Genomic DNA, 19,249 nt, shown 5'->3' with positions numbered 1-19,249 from the left:
TCAGCTGTGCAATTTGTGATTAGGTTATATCGATTTTATATATTGTATCAAAATGACAAGAGAAATTAAATGCAATCTTACAAATTCTATCATCCAATCACCACGATGATTATATTATCTGATTGCCTTTGGGAGTTAGATCATTGGCCAGATAAGGAAAATATTCTTCAGAAAATGTTTCGGAATATTTTCCCAAAACGGTGCAAGATTCTTTGTCTCTTACAGGAGACTACATGTTCTGTCAGTCTGGCACCACCAATGTCCAGAGTGTGCAGATTAAAGATTTGTATTTATTTCCATTAGCTTTAACTTTGGTGCCAGTTGTATAACACACGGCATTAAAACCAATGTCAGCCACGTTCTCATCAATATTACTGCCATTTATCAATCCACAGAATCAATGGCATGCCCATAAACTGTTCAAATATCTAATTAGAATCAGATCCAAAGAAGCAGTCACAATAATTGAATGATCTGCAGATATACTTGCCATCAACAGAGGTGAGGATAACTCTTGAATGGTCGTAGGCAATAACATTGGCATAGCGATTTTTCGGTTTATTTACTTCCATGTTGGAATTCTCCCACGTGAACTGCTGACCAGGATCAATTGACTAAAACAGAATAAAAGGGAAGATGACTATTGAAGCAAAGGTTACACGAGAATAAGTGAATATAAGGCAATAATTCTAGAGAATTAAGATGGTAGAAAATAGTCAAATGGAATTGAAAGCATTTTCCTCATGCCAAAGTACCTGTGAGCCTTTGTCTTCCTGTCTTTGCAACCCACTCTTTCCAAACATACAACCAATTAAAATCAAGTTTACAAGTGCAAATACCACAATAAAGCAAATGTACAATTACAAAACTGTGTTTCTAATATCCTTAAAACTAACTTGACAGGGTAGAAATCCTTTTGGTCATAACATTGTGGATTGAGATGTTCCTCTGTAGGGGATTTGTGCCTGTTTTAAATTAGGTTACATGAAGCAATATGTGATGATGTTCAGGACTGGTGCCCACAATCAAGACTTGCACCTTTTGCAGAGTATGACACAAATTGTCCAGAGCACTTTGATTGCCATTAATCAACATTGCTTTGAAGCCTCAATTTGCAGGTATATCACGTGCACAATGTACTGTCATGTATTTTCCTGAAGTGCAAGCGATGCAAGGATGAAGTGGAGCAAATGTTTTTCAGATGAAATTCTATTCGATTGCATTGTGGATTTCTAGCCTAGTATGTTTACCTAATTTATATTATATGGACCAAATAAGATTAAACAATAGCCCATGTATCCCTGTCCCAGATAAAAAAAGCCAGTTCAATTTTTATTTAAAATTTTTGCATGAAAAACGTTATCATTTCCTTTTAGACTGAAATTGCTCTGAAATTCCCAAATCATAAAAGTAACAGCAACTACTTAATTTATTTTGATATGAAATACAGTTCCAATTTCTGGAATATCTATTCCTGCTTTAATAATAATACAAATTTCAGCAATACCACTTCTACCATTTCATTATTTTCTAAGCATGAAGTTAACAACTCTCTCGGAGACTTGGGCTTCTTAAACATTCTGTCCCCTGACCTGTGAATAAAAAGGCTTTTCAAATCTTGCTGAGTTCATTTTGTGATGCCAGTGAACAGCATTACTTAGTAAATGACTGAAACTGCAGAGCAGCATTGAAACTGCATTGACAGAACATTTCTTGCTTTCTTAATTACATGGCAGTTGTGAAAAAGCTTTAACCAAAGAACACATAACAGAAATAATGCTGAAATGAAGCATGCGAGATTGAAACGTGATGAGTTATTCATTAGTCCAAAAGGGCTCGATAATGGTAATAGATATCCAATGGGCAAATATGTGAAAGGGTTCCAAGTGTTCATTATTCACTGTCTAAGTGCAATAGAGAAGAAACAACGATGAGATTCATTACAACATATCGAAGTGTTTCATCTATTTCCATTACAAATTTTATTTGTGGGTATTTTCAAGGTTTAGCCTATCACGCTTCATTAGTTCTGTATCTTTGAAGTTTTATTGGAATTTAGTCTGATTTGCTTTTGTGAGTAATATTGATGCAGGGGATAAACCACATGGCAAAATGACCAGCAGCAAAGACCTGGCACAGCTCCAGGATATCTCTAACAGTCACAAATAGAGGCTTTATAATGAAGTGCTTATGCCAAAGCCTTTTGTTGAACTGCTTCAGATCATTTATGCTTTAGGAAAAATAAACCCAACACATAGCTAAGTGTTATTTATATGTTGGATGGCATAAAAATCTAGAAATTACTCAAAACAGACCAAGCAGTTGTATGTGTCTAAAAATGACTGACATACACAGACTTCCAGCATTTCACATTTGTAGTTGAGATTTCCTGCATGTGCAGATGTATTTTATGATTTGAACAGTAATGACTGTTTTGAGGCATATTTTGTAATTATTTAATTGGCACAAAAACCGCAAGCAAACTGAAAACTATATTCTGCACCATAACTGAGTGCACATACAAGCCATTAATGCCCATCATATTGGTAATACAATCCCAAATATGTAATTATTCTGTTATTTATATTTACTTATTGATTGATTACATGCATTTCTTATTATACATGAGAGATGGGGCAGGGGTGTCCCGCAGATAACAAAATGATGCCATTCCCACCAAGGCAAATGGCCACAACAATAAAGCTGCAATATTACACTGCATCACCCCTCATGGATGCAGCTTCTACATGAGTTTCAATGCACAAGATCCTCCAGCACTTTGTTTTTCACTCGAGTCGAGCATGTGAAGTTTCTTGTTTCAGATTCACATTCTGCAGGTGTTTCTGACAAAGAACAATGCTCTTGTAAACAGCAGCTTGTGTTTTCCCCAAAGTGTCCTTCCAGCGCATTTCATGGCAGTTGTGAGATTATTTTATTTGGTGTTAGATGATCATTTTACAAATGCAAAAGAGTGACCGATGCATTCTACATATTATCTTGGGTTCAACCTACCTCATACTCCTGTGAGAACTTCAAATTATCATTGGCCTTCAATCTTTCAATGTTGTCAGCTAGATCAGTGACAGGAATTGGCGGATGATCTCTCATGCCTAACCAAATAAGAGTAAGCATGTCAGTAAAATGGCAAGATATTTTTTTAAAACAAATTAAATAAAATGGAAGTATTAAAAGCATGTATGCATGTATGTAAAAAGATTATGTGTGATTTTACCAAAAACATTGTAAATACAATATCACATGCGCCAACATTTGTGGTTTTTTTTAATAAGTAAAGGTGCATGGTTGAAACTGTTCTCTAGCGAACATGCTCAGATGCAACAGTCACTGATCACATGACACAAAGTTTCTAAGCAGCCCATATGTGGTTACATACAGAAAAATGATGATAAAGGCAGATTTGAATGAGTAAGACAGTGAAGGCTGTTAAAATGCAGCAACCCCTTTTTCTCAGCTACACAGGATGAGTTTATAATTAAATCCATAGTGAATGTTTCTGTTTCGAGAGGGAGAGAGAATAATCAACCTTGCAGGAGTACTCAAAATAATTCTTATTCCTGAATTTCTCTTATTACAAAATAATCACTCAAGGCAATTGCTTGTGGGCAGGGAAGTGGAAAGTGGTTCATGTTCTTTTCTGCTTCATGTTTTCATATTCTTCAGTTGTTATTATTATTATTATAAATATGGAATGAGTGGAATTAACACTTCCACTGAAGAACTCCACATTCTGCTTTGTATTTTCTTCCTACATGGTAACATTTATTACACATTATTTGTTTTGAAGTGGGAAATGTACCTTTCAGTGGTTCCATTTAATCTATTTTAGCTTTTAGGTAGAAATGAAAAACAACTCTAAACAATTTTCAAGTTTTTTTTACAGAAATATAAATAAAATGTTTAAGGTGTCAGGAATCAGAAGCAGTTTTGTTGGTTTATTTTATGTTTATTATAGCTCTTGATATCTAAGAGACCACAAACGTGCCTATTGTCTACAATAGTTTAATTAAAGATCATCTATCAGATATTAATGTTTTTTATGTATTTAATTATCCAATTAACTAATCATTCTATAAAAAGTTGTTTCATAATCATTTATCATTCACACATTATCTTTATTTCAGGAGTCAAAAAGATTTGGATTCAGACTCTACCATTTGATGCTTGCATAAAACCATGCACATTTTTATGCAAGTATCCAGTTCCCGAAATAAGCACTACTAAACCACTTCCTATGAAAAACATTTTTGTTTACCCACCACTACAACAATTTTAGATACTACTATTTTGGAGTATTAATGAAGTATTACAAAGAGTTTTTAAAAAACCGTTATATTTCCATCATACTAGTTAGTAGCTCATAAAAGGCTCACACGTAAGATTTTTCTAGCATCCCTCTGTATCCTCACACAGAATTAAGTAAAAGCTGCTTTGAAGGACACATTGTATTTCAGTTAGTGTTAAGAACTAGCAACCAGAAACTCAGTTCCTATTCAGATACCTAGATTTAATTTACAAATCATCATAAAATGTGTAGACTAAAGGTGCAACTGATCCTTTACAGTACAAATCCACAGCCTCCAAAACACATTTAACAGCTTTTTATATAAAAATGTGTTAGAAGTGTCAAACATCTCCATTACAAAAGAGACATAATTATTATTTCATATTGTGTTTACTGTCACACGGGAGCAATTACAGTAATTAAGTTCTTGAAAATGATATAATGTGGTAGATACTAGTTTGAAACTTTAGTGTTTGAGTGGGAGATGTTAGAGGAACAAGTAGCTTAATTTATAAGAAACAAATGGCCAGGAGTAGGCCCTTTGGTAACCAAATGTAAAGCAATTAGGGCAGAAAAATATTAATGATGTGAGGATTGGATGTCTTTGAACTAAATGAAAAAATATGCAAAATTAGAGCTGCTCAATCTATAAACTTAATTGTAACAAATCATGTGCCATGTTGTGGCAGAATATTTTCACTACACCAATATATTGGCATTGAGTTATTTTAAAGGTACTTAGTAAGAGTATTAGTTTTCCCAGACCCTTGGATATAAACTCTTTAAGCAGTCGTTTATGGGTCAGCACATTGATGGCAGAAAATCACTTTAATTGAGACTGTGTAATTAAGCAGAGAAGAAAATGCTCAGCCAGTCAGATTGGAGAAGAGATTAGTTTTTTAAGCAAGATGAACTTCATGACACACCCAACACGGAAATAAATGGAATTCTTAAATGGGTATTTAAAGGTTTTTTGTTTTACATATAGTTATTTGAAAAACCTCACTCAGCATTGCTTTTTAAATCTTTAGACAATGAGCACAACAATTTTTAACACAATGTTCATTAAATGATGACACTAATGCTGATCGCCTTTCACTCCGAACTTCATTACTATCTTTGTGTGTAGTTCTTGAGAGAGTTAGATATAGCTCTTAGGGCTAACGGAATCAAGGGATATGGGGTGAAAGCAGGAACGTGGTACTGATTTTTGATGATGAGCCATGATCATATTGAATGTCGGAGCTGCCTCGAAGGGCCTAATGGCCTACTCCTGCACAAATTTTCTATGTTTCTGTTTCTTTTGTCTCTCAGCCTGCATTGTTAAACTTAGTCTAATATAAAGAATAATGCAAAAATGTCAGTTGACCTTTTACAAAGCCAAGCAGCTTTAAATTTGCAATTCAAAATATGAACTGCTGTTGGTTGAAAAAAAAATGCATGTTTTCTTTTTCATTAGGAACAAATAAATGTATTTTCATAAAAGGAATGTAAAGGCTCTACTGACAGTTTTGTATTGTTATACTCTTAAGAATATGCTTTTTCAGGCAAAGATATTTTATTAAGTATGGATTCATTTTCTATTCGATAGACATGCTTTCTACTAGTGATAAAATGCCTTTAAAATAGGATAAATAAAAAGTACGGGGAAAGGGTAAAAGACTTGAAACTTTTTTTGTAACAGTTAAGATGGGAAAGCCATTAGCCCCATTAAGTAACCTCTCGCAGCAGATATTCAGTACAGAGATTTGGCAATTGGCACGCTTTTAATAACATTTTTGGCCAGGTTAGTTTATAAAATTGTCCATTTAAAAAAAAAAATTTATAAACAGAATGTGAATATATAACTTTAATTGAGGCTGTGTAGATAACAAAGGGGATACTGCTCAATTAGTCAGATTGAAAAAGTTGAGATTAGCTTTTTTGAGCAAAAATAACCTTCATGGCACAGCAAGAGGAAATATACAGAAAAAAGGGCAGATGAGACACAGGACAATTAAACTAACTTGAGTTGTTTGGGCAACTGGGGACACTTGGACCTGTGGGAAGAAAATGGTGTAGAAATGTTGTTTTATAAGGGAAGAAAATGATGTAGAAATGTTTTTTTATATAAAGGAAGAAAACATTAGCTTTAAGCAGAGAAAAATAAATCAGTTTCAACATTAAATAAGTGCCGAAACGGTTGTACTCTCAAGGGGTTCAATTACCACTTAAGTATCCCCCCCCCCTCCATCTGCAGCTCTCTTTTTAACTTGGAATACTTCCACCGTGTGAACACTGAGAAAACAAACAGTGATCCTTTCATAACAGTAGATTAGCTGTTCATTTCTTTGAATTTGCCATACAAATTCTGCCTGGTTCAAGTAATGTGCAAGAAAACAAGTTTCCTGTATTATTTAATCACCATTTGTCCCTTAATTACTGGAAGTGTGCCTGTTGTTGTTCTTCAGTTCCAATTTCCTATTTGAACCCCTGAGAATATTAAGAGAGCATCCACACAAAAAGGAAAAAAGCCAAACAAGAAATAAACATAATACAGATGCAGTTTTGCTTTGACGTCACTATTTCAAGGTTATGTAAAATAGGCCCTGTTTCAACATGAAAATTCCATTTAATCCACTGTGACCACACGAAACCTATAAATCCATACAGGCATGTTATTCTGTTGAAGGGTTGATGCAAGGGTGGGGGGGGCAGAATCGGAACAAACACATCTATACTTTTGCATATTGAAGTTAGCCCTTTATCATCGAGCAAACAGGTGTTTATACCACCTTGGGTCAGTCATAAACGAGTGCCAGCGTTGAAGAAAATTAGTATTTGCCAACAATTATTTTTGTGGTGATGCCATATAATTATAATTGAGCCATTAGGCAGGATGGTCAGTAAAATGGAATCCTGCAGCTAAAGGGCTCATTATATAATACTCTTTTAAGTAAGTGATTTAATCATTATCATATGGCACCTTTATCTACTATAGATCCATTTACCTCACGCATTCATTGGGTCTTTGGCTCAATTTTAAATTTAAAGACTATTATTCAAATTGGAACTAATTTTGACATTCTTTGAAATCATCTTCAAATTGCTCTCATAATGTATTTGTATATGCGGTGACTTATCACAAGCTACTGGGCAACTCCTAACACATCTACTTCCTTTTCTTAGAGTTTCCCATCTTTATCAGCTGCCCATCTATCTATTGCTTTAGTAATGGAGTGATATCCAGACTATACTTTCACACATAAATCGACTGCTATTGATTAATCATTTATACATTGAAACAGATGATTTGTCCACTGATGGAAATGCCTACTTTTGAGAAAACAGAGAAAATATTCACATTTGTTGCATTATATTGCTGATGTAAACCAAATAATTTATTTACCAACTGTTCAAGTGAGATCGTTGGAACATTATAATGAAAGATCCAGGATGGAGGTGAAGTACTACTGGAACTTTAATTTGAACAGGATAATTACATGGCACCGTGCTAATTTTAACTGGTATCATGCTTATTTGTTAATTCCACTGCACAATGCTAATTTCACCTGTTATTGCTCTCATTTGTAAGACAATTATCTCTGATTGCCCATTATGCAGTCTTTCAGACAGTTGAAATATTTATTTTAATTACCATCCTGTAGTTTCATGGAGCGACTATTCTTTTAATACCAAGGCCCATTTTCATCTTTTGGTTATATGTCATAATACATTAATATTGATAAAAAATGAACCAGCTTCCACATCTTTGCATCATTCAACTAATCTTGTTTTGTAAGTGACCTTGGAACCAATTGCATCTTCTGAAGAGGTGATTCTGAAGGGTGGTTAAACTCCTAAAGAGTATTCTCTTTTACCTCCAGGATTTTAATGTACATCATTTTACCTTGGGGACTACATTTTGATTTGATTCTCAACAAAGTACATAAAGGATGCTTCTCTGTAGTGATAGGATTTTAATAACTATTCGCTATTCTGGTTTGCATGATGGACTGGGCTGTGTTCACATTTTTCTGCCAGTTCTTGCGGTCATGGGTGGAGCAGTTGCCACATCAAGCTGTAAACCATCTGGATAGGACGTTTTCTATGGAGCATCTGAAGAAATTAGTAAGAGTCAGAGGTGGCATGCAGGATTTGCTTATGCTTCTGAGGAAGCAGAGACGTTGGTGTGCTTTCTCAGCCATGGCATCGATGTGGTTAGTCCACATCAAATTATTGATGATATTTGCAACGTTTTGAAGTTCTCCATTATCTCCACTTCAGCATCCTAGAAACAGAGTAGGGTGGGATTACTAACTCCTTCGTTTTTAGGACATTGAGGGAGAGGTTTTTTTTAATCTTTTGACACAATGCTGCCATTTTTTAATCTTCTTCCTGTACTACATCTCGTCATTGTTTTGAATCAGGCTCACTAATGTGATGTCAGACACAAACTGATGTAGAGTGAAAGCAGAATTTGGCCACAAAGTCATGACTGTAAAGGAAGCATAGGCAATGGCGGACCTACATGTTTGGGGCCCTGAAGCTTGAGCTGTTATGGGGACCCCTTCGCAACCAGCAACGAGGTCTGGGTAACAACTGTTAGCTTCTTCAATGGGGTTGTTCCATGACAGATCACCACAAAGTTTAATTTCTGTCATGAATGTTAATAGTATTTTAAATTATTTATAATTATTTTATATTAAATATATTTAGAATGAAACATCCTTAATTTGAATGTTTTTTGTTTACGGCTAGCCTACATGATACTTTAATAACCGTAAAAAAATTATTTTAACTATTATTTTGTATTGAATTACACTATATTAATTAAAAAAAAAAATTAAACCCTTCTCATACAGTAGATCCAATTTTTTTAACCAATATGGACTAAACATGATATTCACCTCCAGAAAAAAAAGTAGGAAATATTTGCCGGGGGTCCAGGAGGCTGGCTGAGATCAGACATCCACTTTTCCTCACCTCACCTCACCTACGCTCACTTCCCCTCACCTACATTTCGACTAATCCCCTCGCCCCCACCTCAACTTAACTAAACCTCCCACCTCACGACTAAACTCCACCTCACACCTAATCCGTGCCTCGACTAATCGCGGCCTCTCTCCCGCTTCCGGCCCCCCCGCTCTCGGCGTTGGCGGTGCCTCACATGAGCGGAACGGCTCCAACCAGGGGGGGGGGGCGGGGCTGAGCGCGACTCTGGCGCATTGCCCGAGTGAGCCGGTGGGAGGGGAAGTGCGCACGTGCGCTGACGTTATCCAAAATCGTGAATTACCCACAAATTAGTTTGTATGTCTTTAATCTGATTACACCAAGTATATTTTCTTGTCTTTTTATTGCCCAATCAACTTTAGACCAATCATTTAATGTGGTTTTAATATGCATAACCAAATATAATAACCAAACGTCTTCTTCACTGTCTACACGTATTGCAACTTTCATGGAATTATGTACTTGCTCCCCTAGATTTCTCGGATTTGCAACAGGATCCTACAATTTACTGGGTAAGTATGCCCTGGTTTGTCTTACTAAAATATAACACTGCATTTATTTGAATTAAATTCCATCTGCCCAACATAAAAATAATAATTGTATTGTTAGATTCTTCTCAAAGGACAATAAATGTATTCAGTATTATAAACCTCTTGGTTTACACAGTGTCTCAAAATAGCCAGTACATCTTACAGCTGCAGTTTCCAATTTTTTTAAATTATACAATGGTCCTTTCATGATTATACTACATCTAAAACCAACAATGCACAATAGGATTGTCATTCCCTATCCTTTTCTACTGAAATAGTTGTCACATTACTAAAGAGCATGTTGATATGGAGAGCTGAATGCCAAACATTTCTCACGACCGTTTAAATCACAACATGAATGGTGTCTTTGTTAACTTGGCAAAATGTTTTCAATGGGGAAATACAAAGGAAAAAATTTAAACTCATCCTCCATTGCATAACGAAGCAATTTATTTCTACTGATTACCAGATATTAACGTAGCCAACTAAAATATTATAAATATTCCTTTCAGCAACTTCCATTCCAAAATAAGTAAATATCACTGTTGAAGGTAAGCAAAGCAGATATTAAATAAAATTGAAAGCCGTTTGATTTTCCCATCTGAAGATTATGGATTGTGATTAAGTGGGGGAAGAGCAGATAATTAAATAATGGTTAATTAGTTTTAATCATCCTTTGGCAATATATTCAGTGCACAAATGTATAAAACATTATAATGTTCCACCAAATAAATTTGGAACCTAAATTGCAGAAAAGGACAGGAATGTTATTGCTCTAGAACATCTCCACACAATAAGTTTTAATCACCGTTGCTTTTTTGTTCAATTTAATGAATATTTCACCAACAATCAAATCCAAACACACATTTATTAGTCTACTGCAGATTTTGTCATTAAATATAATAGTCCTGAAAACAAACTTCCAATCTCACGATTCCAAACACAAATATTAAAGTGACATGTGCTGGCAAGTGCAGATTAATTCTAAATAATATGTCTATGCAAACCTGGAAGTTATAAGCCAACAGTAAACATTACATTTTTAAGTACAGGTATTGCTAACCGCGATTTCACTGGAAACGTGGAAGAAACCACAAAGGTACTACATCAACAATTCTTTAATTGTTTTCATCAAAGTAGCTGATATGCAAAGATTTGGAAATCTAAGTCTTCAGAAAATAAAGTAAAAAGGGCAGTCACGGTGGTGCAGCAGCAGAGTTGCTGCCTTACAGCGAAAGCAGCGCCGGAAACCCGGGTTCGATCCCGATTACGGGTACAGTCTGTACAGAGTTTGTACGTTCTCCCCGTGACCTGCGTGGGTTTTCTCCAAGATCTTCAGTAAAAATAGTTCCTAGTGGTTGTAGGATAGTGTTAATGTGTGGGGATCGCTGGTCAGCGCGGATCCGGTGGGCTGAAGGGCCTGTTTCTGTGCTGTATCTCTAAACTAAACTAAACTTTAAAAAAAACTAAACTAAAAGGAAACAGCTATTTGTGATTCAACGAGTGGCACTGATGCCAATGGTTTAAATTTCCTTTAAGAGGTTGGTTATGATGCATATCAATTCTGACCTTAGTAAGGACCTGGACCTATTACAGTTCACCTACCGCCGCAACAGATTAATAGGGGATGGTACACAAAAATGCTGGAGAAACTCAGCAGGTGCAGCAGCATCTATGGAGCGAAGGAAATAGGTGACGTTTCGGGCCGAAACTCTTCTTCAGACTGATGGGGGGTGGGGGGGAGAAGGAAGGAAAAAGGGAGGAGGAGGAGCCCGAGGGCAGGGGGATGGGGGGAGACAGCTCGAGGGTTAAGGAAGGGGAGGAGACAGCAAGACTAGCAAAATTGGGAGAATTCAATGTTCATGCCATCCGGACGCAAGCTACCCAGGCGGAATATGAGGTGCTGTTCCTCCAATTTCCGGTGTTGCTCACTCTGGCAATGGAGGAGACCCAGGACAGAGAGGTCGGATTGGGAATGGGAGGGGGAATTGAAGTGCTGAGCCACCGGGAGTTCAGGTAGGTTATTGCGGACTGAGCGGAGGTGTTCGGCGAAACGATCGCCCAACCTCCGCTTAGTTTCACCGATGTAAATCAGCTGACATCTAGAGCAGCGGATGCAGTAGATGAGGTTGGAGGAGATACAGGTGAACCTTTGTCGCACCTGGAACGACTGCTTGGGTGCTTGAATGGAGTCGAGGGGGGAGGTGAAGGGACAGGTGTTGCATTTGTTGTGGTTGCAACGGAAAGTGCCCGGGGAGGGGGTGGTACGGGAGGGAAGGGAAGAATTGACAAGGGAGTTGCGGAGGGAGCGGTCTTTGCGGAAGGCAGATATGGGGGGAGATGGGAAGATGTGGCGAGTGGTGGGGTCACGTTGGAGGTGGCGGAAATGGCGGAGGATTATTTGTTGTATTTTCCGGCTTGTGGGGTGAAAGGTGAGGACTAGGGGGACTCTGCCCTTGTTGCGAGTGTGGGAATGGGGAGAGAGAGCAGTGTTGCGGGGTATGGAAGAGACCCTGGTGCGAGCCTCATCTATGGTGGCGGAGGGGAATCCCCGTTCCCTGAAAAGCGAGGAGATTTCCGATGCCCTGGTGTGGAACGTCTCATCCTGGGAACAGATGCGGCGTAGGCGGAGGAATTGGGAGTAGGAGATGGAGTCTTTACAGGGGGCAGGGTGGGAAGATGTGTAGTCCAGATAGCCATGTGAGTCAGTGGGTTTGTAGTGTATGTCGGTCAGAAGTCTGTCCCCTGCGATGGAGATGGTGAGGTCAAGGAATGGTAGGGATTAATAGGGGATGTGATCTCGCTGGCTTTCCACTCTATACTGGACCACTTGGAGAGGATGAACATGTGTGACAGGCTGTTGTTCATCAACAATAGCATTCAACACCATCATGCCCTCCAACCTTAACATCAATCTCAGTGGAGTTGCTGGTCATCCTTATGCAGTTTGACCTTCGACTTTCCCATTGACAGTCTTCAATGATTCTGAACTGGCAATAGTACTTCCTCCTCAATTACCATTAATGCTGGAACGCCTCAAGGCTGTGTGCTCAGTCCCCTGCTCTACTCCCTCAATAGCTCTAATGCCATCTTTTATGACGATACCACTGACGTTGGACGAATAACAGGCACCGATGAGTCTGAGTACAGGAGGGAATCGATAATCTGATTGAATGATGCCAGAATCATTTTGCTCTCAAAGTTAGCAAGACCAAGGAACTGATTGTTGACCTCAGAAAGGGAAAGCTGAGGATCCATGAACCTGCCTTCATCGATGGAATAGGTGTGGAGGGAGTCAACAGTTTCAAGTTCCTAGGTCCTAGTTCAAAAACTCTGGAGATTTTTCCAGTGCCAAACACATTGGTGAAAATACAAAGAAAGCTCATCATTTCCTCTACTAGTGGTGTGGTGGCGCCATCGAGTGTGGCAGCCTAGCCTGCAGGTGTTCATCCTTTCATCCATTTTTTTATTTTTAGTCTGTCAAAAAGTTTTGTTTTGGAGGTCTTTTAGTCTTTTCATGTGGGGGATGGGGGGGCTAAGGGGGAAACAGTTTTTCAGTCGCTACCTGGTCGAGGATGCATCTTTCCTCCAGGCCGCATCTTCACCCCCTCCTAGCAGCCTATCATCTGGATTGGTGAGTCCTTTCCTGCCAGAGACTGGCCAGAGCTTCAGCAGCGGCGCAGCAGTGAAGTACCATCGCAGAGAGGGCGATGCCTTACTAGGGTCGCTGTGTGGAGCTCCGGAGTGCTGGGACTGCCGGCACTAACATCGTGGAGCTGTGGTCTGCGGAGCTTCCAGCCACGGGCAGCGCTGAATTTAACGTCGCGGAGCCCTGGGATCTTTCGCTGAGGATTGCCAGTGTTGGAGCTCCGACCAGCTCGGCCTGTCGACTTCGGGAGCTGCGGTCTCCGGTAGGAAGCGGCCGATCGGAACTCCAAGCCGCTGAGAGTGTTCTTCCGACGCCGGAGTTCCATCATCCGGCGAGAGGGCCTGAAATATCGGGCCGCCGTTGTGGCAATTGCGAAGGGCTCAATAGGCCCCGACCACGGGTGAACAAGAGGAAGGGGCCTGAACTTTGTTGCCTTCCCTCGCAGTGGGAAACGTTGATTCCGCTGTGGGGGGGGGGGGGTTGTTTTTTTTATGTTTAATGTTAAATTCTATAGTGTTTTGTTTATCTTATTTGTGTGCTGCATGGTAACTCAAATTTCACTGCACCAATTGGTATATGTGACAATAAATGTCCTTTGTCCTTTGTCCTACTACTTTAGAAGATTGAAGAATTTGATATGTCTTCAAATACTCTATCAAACCTCTGCAGGTGTACGTTAGAGTCCACATTGATTTGTTGTATCGTGGCCTGGTTTGGTAACTGTAACCTCCAGGAACGAAGGAGGTTGCAGATAGTGATTAGACATTGCCCAGTTCATCCTGGGCATTGACCTTCCCACTATCGAATGGATCTAAAGGAGGTGCTACCTCACACAGGCAGTTAATATCATCAAAGACCCACACCATCCTTACCATGCTATCATCTCGCTACTATCATCAGGAAGATGGTACAGGAACCTGGGAATCGTAACCTCCAGGTTCAAGAACAACTTTTTTTTTTGCAGCCAGCAGGCTCTTGAACACTTCTCCAAACTAACCATAACCCTGGTCTAGCAACTATGATCTACCATGAACTTTGTCTTGGTTGCACTATGTACTTTGGTTTTGTACTGTTATGGTTTGGTTGCCTAGTATTAACTGTTGTATTGTTGATTATTGTATATTTATTTGTTATGTTATTGCAAAACTGCAGCAAGTAATTTAATCTGTGATTCTTTAAGCAATGTGTAGATGCTGGGACAGAATCTGTGTGCATGTGGAATCCTGTCTTGCCACTTGGTGTGAAGTATTCTGCAGACAGTTCATGTGCAAGTAGTTAACAGTACTTGTCAGAAAAGTCTGCTGACAGAATACCAAAGCAGCTACTTTATTGAGTGCTGACCGAAGGCAAGTGATCATGCGGTGGACAGAAAAAGGGATTCAAAGATTCTTCTAACATGTCTGAAGTCTTTCAACATTGACACACCAATGAAAACAAGCGTAGGATCACCCTGTTTGGTGCACTAGCACAATAAACGGTGCAATGGAGGCAATGGAGGAAGCAAAGCGGAATAGAGAATCTCAAAAATCTAGAATCACTAATGCTGCTGCACCCCTACACCTCTGTCATCTAGGTGAATGGAAACTCTGTGCCGATCGATTTAATCAGCCATAGCCACACACTTCACATGAATGGACAAAATGTCATGGTATTTTTTGAGAACGAACTACAAACAAAACATTACAAACAAAAACCGACTGGACATTTTGACTATAAAAAGCCTGTATGAGGTCCTGCGTTACTTTCAATTCCACCATTTTGTAATCAACGGAATACAAGTTTCACATTTAAATTTTTTCAAAGAAGCATCAACTTCATTGTGCACAAATCCATTTTAAGACAAATTTATCAGCAGGAAACAATCCTCAAAATCTTAGAAACGTACAGCATATGTGGTTCTCATTAATAAGATTTTGAGATCTTAATATCTATAGATTAATCCACGGGCTGCAGAAGTGTTAACGTATTCCTTGTCAATAAGGTCAGTAACCAGTATTTCAACTTTTGAACACAATATTATTGTGGTGTATCCAGAGTTGTTCTACAATACATGACTGTACTTGAATATAGATATTTAAAATAAAATAGGAAATAATGTAATCTGCAATAAATGCGCAAATTTGTATCAATAAAATTAACATATAACAATTTAGCACAGGAACTGACACAATGTATTTGCTTCCATCACCACCCCTGGCATTGTGTCTTGGCACCTCTCACTCACTGTTCTTCCTCTCACCTTAAAGCTATGCCCTCTAGTGTTCTTTGTGAAAGGTTTTTAATGTTTTTAGTATTCTCAATCATGTCTTTATCCTCTTCAAACAGGTTACAGGTATTATAACATTACTATGAATGTAATGTTTCTTCTTACATAACAATAACTAAGGCTTTCAGATAAGAGGTCAGACTTGCCTCGTCTAAATCAATTTGCATTTTAGAAACACTAATTTGTTTTATCTTTGTTAGTATAGGTCTCCTCTCCAGAAAAGTAGATGGACATCATTTAATACTATTATAAGACCAAAATGTCAAGGTTAACTTATTGCATATATTTACCCATGTATACATTTATTCAATACCTTTATATGTATGTAGTGCCAATTAATTGGCAATTAATTTAGTGCCAAAGGGTATTGTTGGTCTCAGATTTATTTGATACAAGTTTATTCCTGACAAATCTAATTAAAACATGCAAGTATAAAATTTTGCTTTGAAGTTCCCACAGCACATTCCAAGACCACCCTGAGGCCAGATATCCTCCTGGTCTCAGAGGCGACCAAAAACATCGTCTTATTGGAACTGACAGTGCCGTGGGAGGACTGTCTGGAGGAGGCCCACGAGAGGAAGATGCGAAGAATGAAGAGCTGGTCATAGACTGCCGTAAGCAGGGCTGGAAGGCACGGTGTATGCCCATCGAGGTTGGCTACAGAGGTTTTGCAGGGCAATCGCTCTACAAAGCCTTGAGTGCACTGGGCATCAACGGAGTGGCGAGGAGAAGGGCCATTAACGAACACCACAGAGGCAGCGGAGAAGGCCTTGAGATGGCTCTAGATCAGGAGCGAAGGTCCATGGGGAGGAGTGAATGCCACCTGAACACAAGTCATGGTCTGATTAACCACGGCTGGGTTGCCTTGGTGAGGGTGTCTGATGTTGAAAGACCCGAAACACCCAATGACCCCAGGTTACATCACTGATGATGTGTTCAGGAGCATCAATAGATGTATTTGTATCAAAAAAAATTATTCCTGACAAAACTAATTATAACATGCAAGTATAAAAATTTGCTTTGAAAAAACTAGATATTTCATTAGATACGAGGTTAGAATTTTTTTAACGTACACCTTTGGAATGATGTTTAAAATATTTGGAAAAATGGGAGCCTACAAAATAAGCATCAATTGTCATAAATAAAAATAGAAAATAGAAATAGAAAATGCTGGAAATACTCGACAAATCATGAAAGCATGTGGAGGGAGAAACAGGGCTATTTTTTTTTTAGGTTGATGACTTTCATTGTTTCAATCAGTATTTTCATGATTTTCTGTTCTAATTTCAGATTTCCAGTAACTGCAGCTTGTTGTTTCTGACCTAATACTCTGAAACTATTTAATGCTTGTTAAATTGCAAAGAACAGACTGCACCCCCTCCACATACATCTGAATCTCCTGCCCGGACAACCAGACTGCTAAACAGCTTCTTTCCACAGGCTGTGAGGCTGCTAAACAGTCACTCCACCTGATTCTGCTGTTTTTGCACCTGCAATTTAATAACTCTGGCACTGGCCACTTAAATCAGCTGCCCTGGACATTTTATGACTGTTTTTACTTGTATTTTAATGTTGCTGTTTTTACCTGCACTTTTTAACTATTCGTACTATTTTATCAGGGACTGGATTGTTTTTATTGTTTTTATTTTATGTGTGAAATGTTTAAGTTTTATGTGCGATGCTTGGGAAACGTCTTCTCATTTTGCACTGTACAACTGTTGCTTTGCAAGATGACGATAAAGGTTGATTGATTGTTAAATTTGAGGAAGAATTTTGATGCATGTATAATCTGACTCAAATTTTATTTAAATTTATAAAAGCTATTCAGAACTTGGAGGGATGAAACAGCTCTCATATGAAATAAAATCTGCAGTAAAATAAGCCTATTTGTTCCATCTAGTTACCTCCGCTATAATGATGACAGCAACACATTCCATCTCCCTGTAGTAATAACAATCTTATAACCCACCATTCCCTTGGCTTGTTTTCTCTTCCATAGTTTAATGGTACAAAGATAAATTGATCTCCACTTGTACCATTGCTTGGTTTAAAAAAAAAAATTGCCTGCATGGTTTAGTACCAGATTGTGTAGAATATTAGACCAGTTATAGACAAGCTTTAGAAAAATGAATGTATTTGATACAATCTAAATTCAGCACTGCCAGAAGGAAATATAATTTTTCACTAAGTAGAGGAATAAATAGGAAAAGTTAATAAATATGACATCTTTCAATGATTGGTAGTAAATAATTCTACATGATTTAGCTCGGTCATCCAAAAAACAAAACCCTTTAATTTGGATTTGAGTTGCACGTATATAGATTTAAAGAAAATACAAACAATAACCTTGTTGGACATAAAGCTCAATGTTTACCTGGAGTTTGGTAGTTTAATCTTCTCATTTCCACTGGATCTGAAGAGTGTGCCAGCAATGGGTCTTTTCCACCTGGAACATCATCTTTTGCAGATGGAGAAGTTGCACGTTTCCTGAACCAACCACATGTCATTAATATCTAGAACTTCAGTGATTTCCACAAACTGCCATTCACTCCTAATATTGCAATCTACAGGCAAAAAATATTTCTGGTGCTTTGTTGCTGGTCAACTAAGCTGTTATTTTATAAAACGTCCTTTTGGTCAAAACATCACATACTGATGTTGCACAATGATACATAGCACAATGTACAAAGGCAAAATGCAGGCCTTTTACAAGACTGTAATATATGTAACAATTATGATTTAATTGCAGGCTCTAATTAGAAATTCCGATAAAACATTTTTACATGGAAGCTCTACTTGAAATATCGTATTTTATTTATTAAGCTGCTGAGGAACCTGTTTATTTTCAGCAAAAAGATTATTTTTGCATTTAATCAGTAATGGAACTAGACCAATTAATTGCCATTTGACACAAATATTAGAGCTTAACAAGTTTGTTTAAAAAGCTTCATCAAATTTGTTGTTATGACCAGAAACCACCTTCTTTTGGTATTTGCCAGATTCCTCAATTACTGAACAAACTGTTGACTTGTTGGACATTTCGGTAAGGTGTGAAAAATCAGCAGGGATAGGACTGGTGGTTGCAATACAAAGCAGTGTAACTTGCTCTTGTCTTGAATGGGTTTGCTTAATAAAGTTAGGCTTGACAGAATTTAGTTTATTTTTCATGTTTGTGCCTAGCTTATTAAACAATTCAATTTTACAAGTATATCATGACCGAAATAAATAGGGTTTTTAGAGCCTGAAATGATTTTACTTTCAGTGTTGTATTACTGATTACAGAAAAAATGTATTTTAAACCCAAAAGAAAATATTTTCCTTAAAGGGGAGTGGGAAGGTAAAGCTGATGCGGTATGGAGAGTGTGATATGTAGACTAATTTTTAGTTATAGGTCGAAAAACTCAGGAATTTCACATTTTGTGCAAAACAGCCTGCAACATAATCTGCTACAGAATAGTAGAACTATCGCTTCTGCTCATAATTCTGCATGTCAAAATTACCAGTCTCAG

General features: G+C 38.0%; 1 protein-coding gene across 8 annotated transcripts in view; it reads right to left on the bottom strand.

Annotated features, from left to right (window-relative positions):
- Positions 1–19,249, bottom strand: part of ptprfa (protein tyrosine phosphatase receptor type Fa) — a 321,092-nt gene that overhangs the window by 53,463 nt on the left and 248,380 nt on the right. For 5 of the 8 annotated variants that reach the window (XM_055641521.1, XM_055641524.1, XM_055641527.1 and 2 more), the window contains 4 exons: positions 18,115–18,227; positions 6,310–6,342; positions 3,013–3,110; positions 491–614 (listed from right to left, as the gene is read on the bottom strand). In XM_055641521.1, coding sequence (XP_055497496.1) covers positions 491–614; positions 3,013–3,110; positions 6,310–6,342; positions 18,115–18,227 — 368 coding nt within the window. The remainder of the gene's footprint in view (positions 1–490; positions 615–3,012; positions 3,111–6,309; positions 6,343–18,114; positions 18,228–19,249) is intronic. The other 3 variants (XM_055641525.1, XM_055641526.1, XM_055641529.1) reach the window with 1 other exon arrangement.

Source organism: Leucoraja erinacea, chromosome 10 (genome assembly GCF_028641065.1).
Source record: "Leucoraja erinacea ecotype New England chromosome 10, Leri_hhj_1, whole genome shotgun sequence".
NCBI classification, from domain to species: domain Eukaryota; kingdom Metazoa; phylum Chordata; class Chondrichthyes; order Rajiformes; family Rajidae; genus Leucoraja; species Leucoraja erinaceus.
The sequence above is the reverse complement of the archived record's forward strand: the minus strand, read 5'-3'. Positions and strand labels throughout refer to the sequence as shown.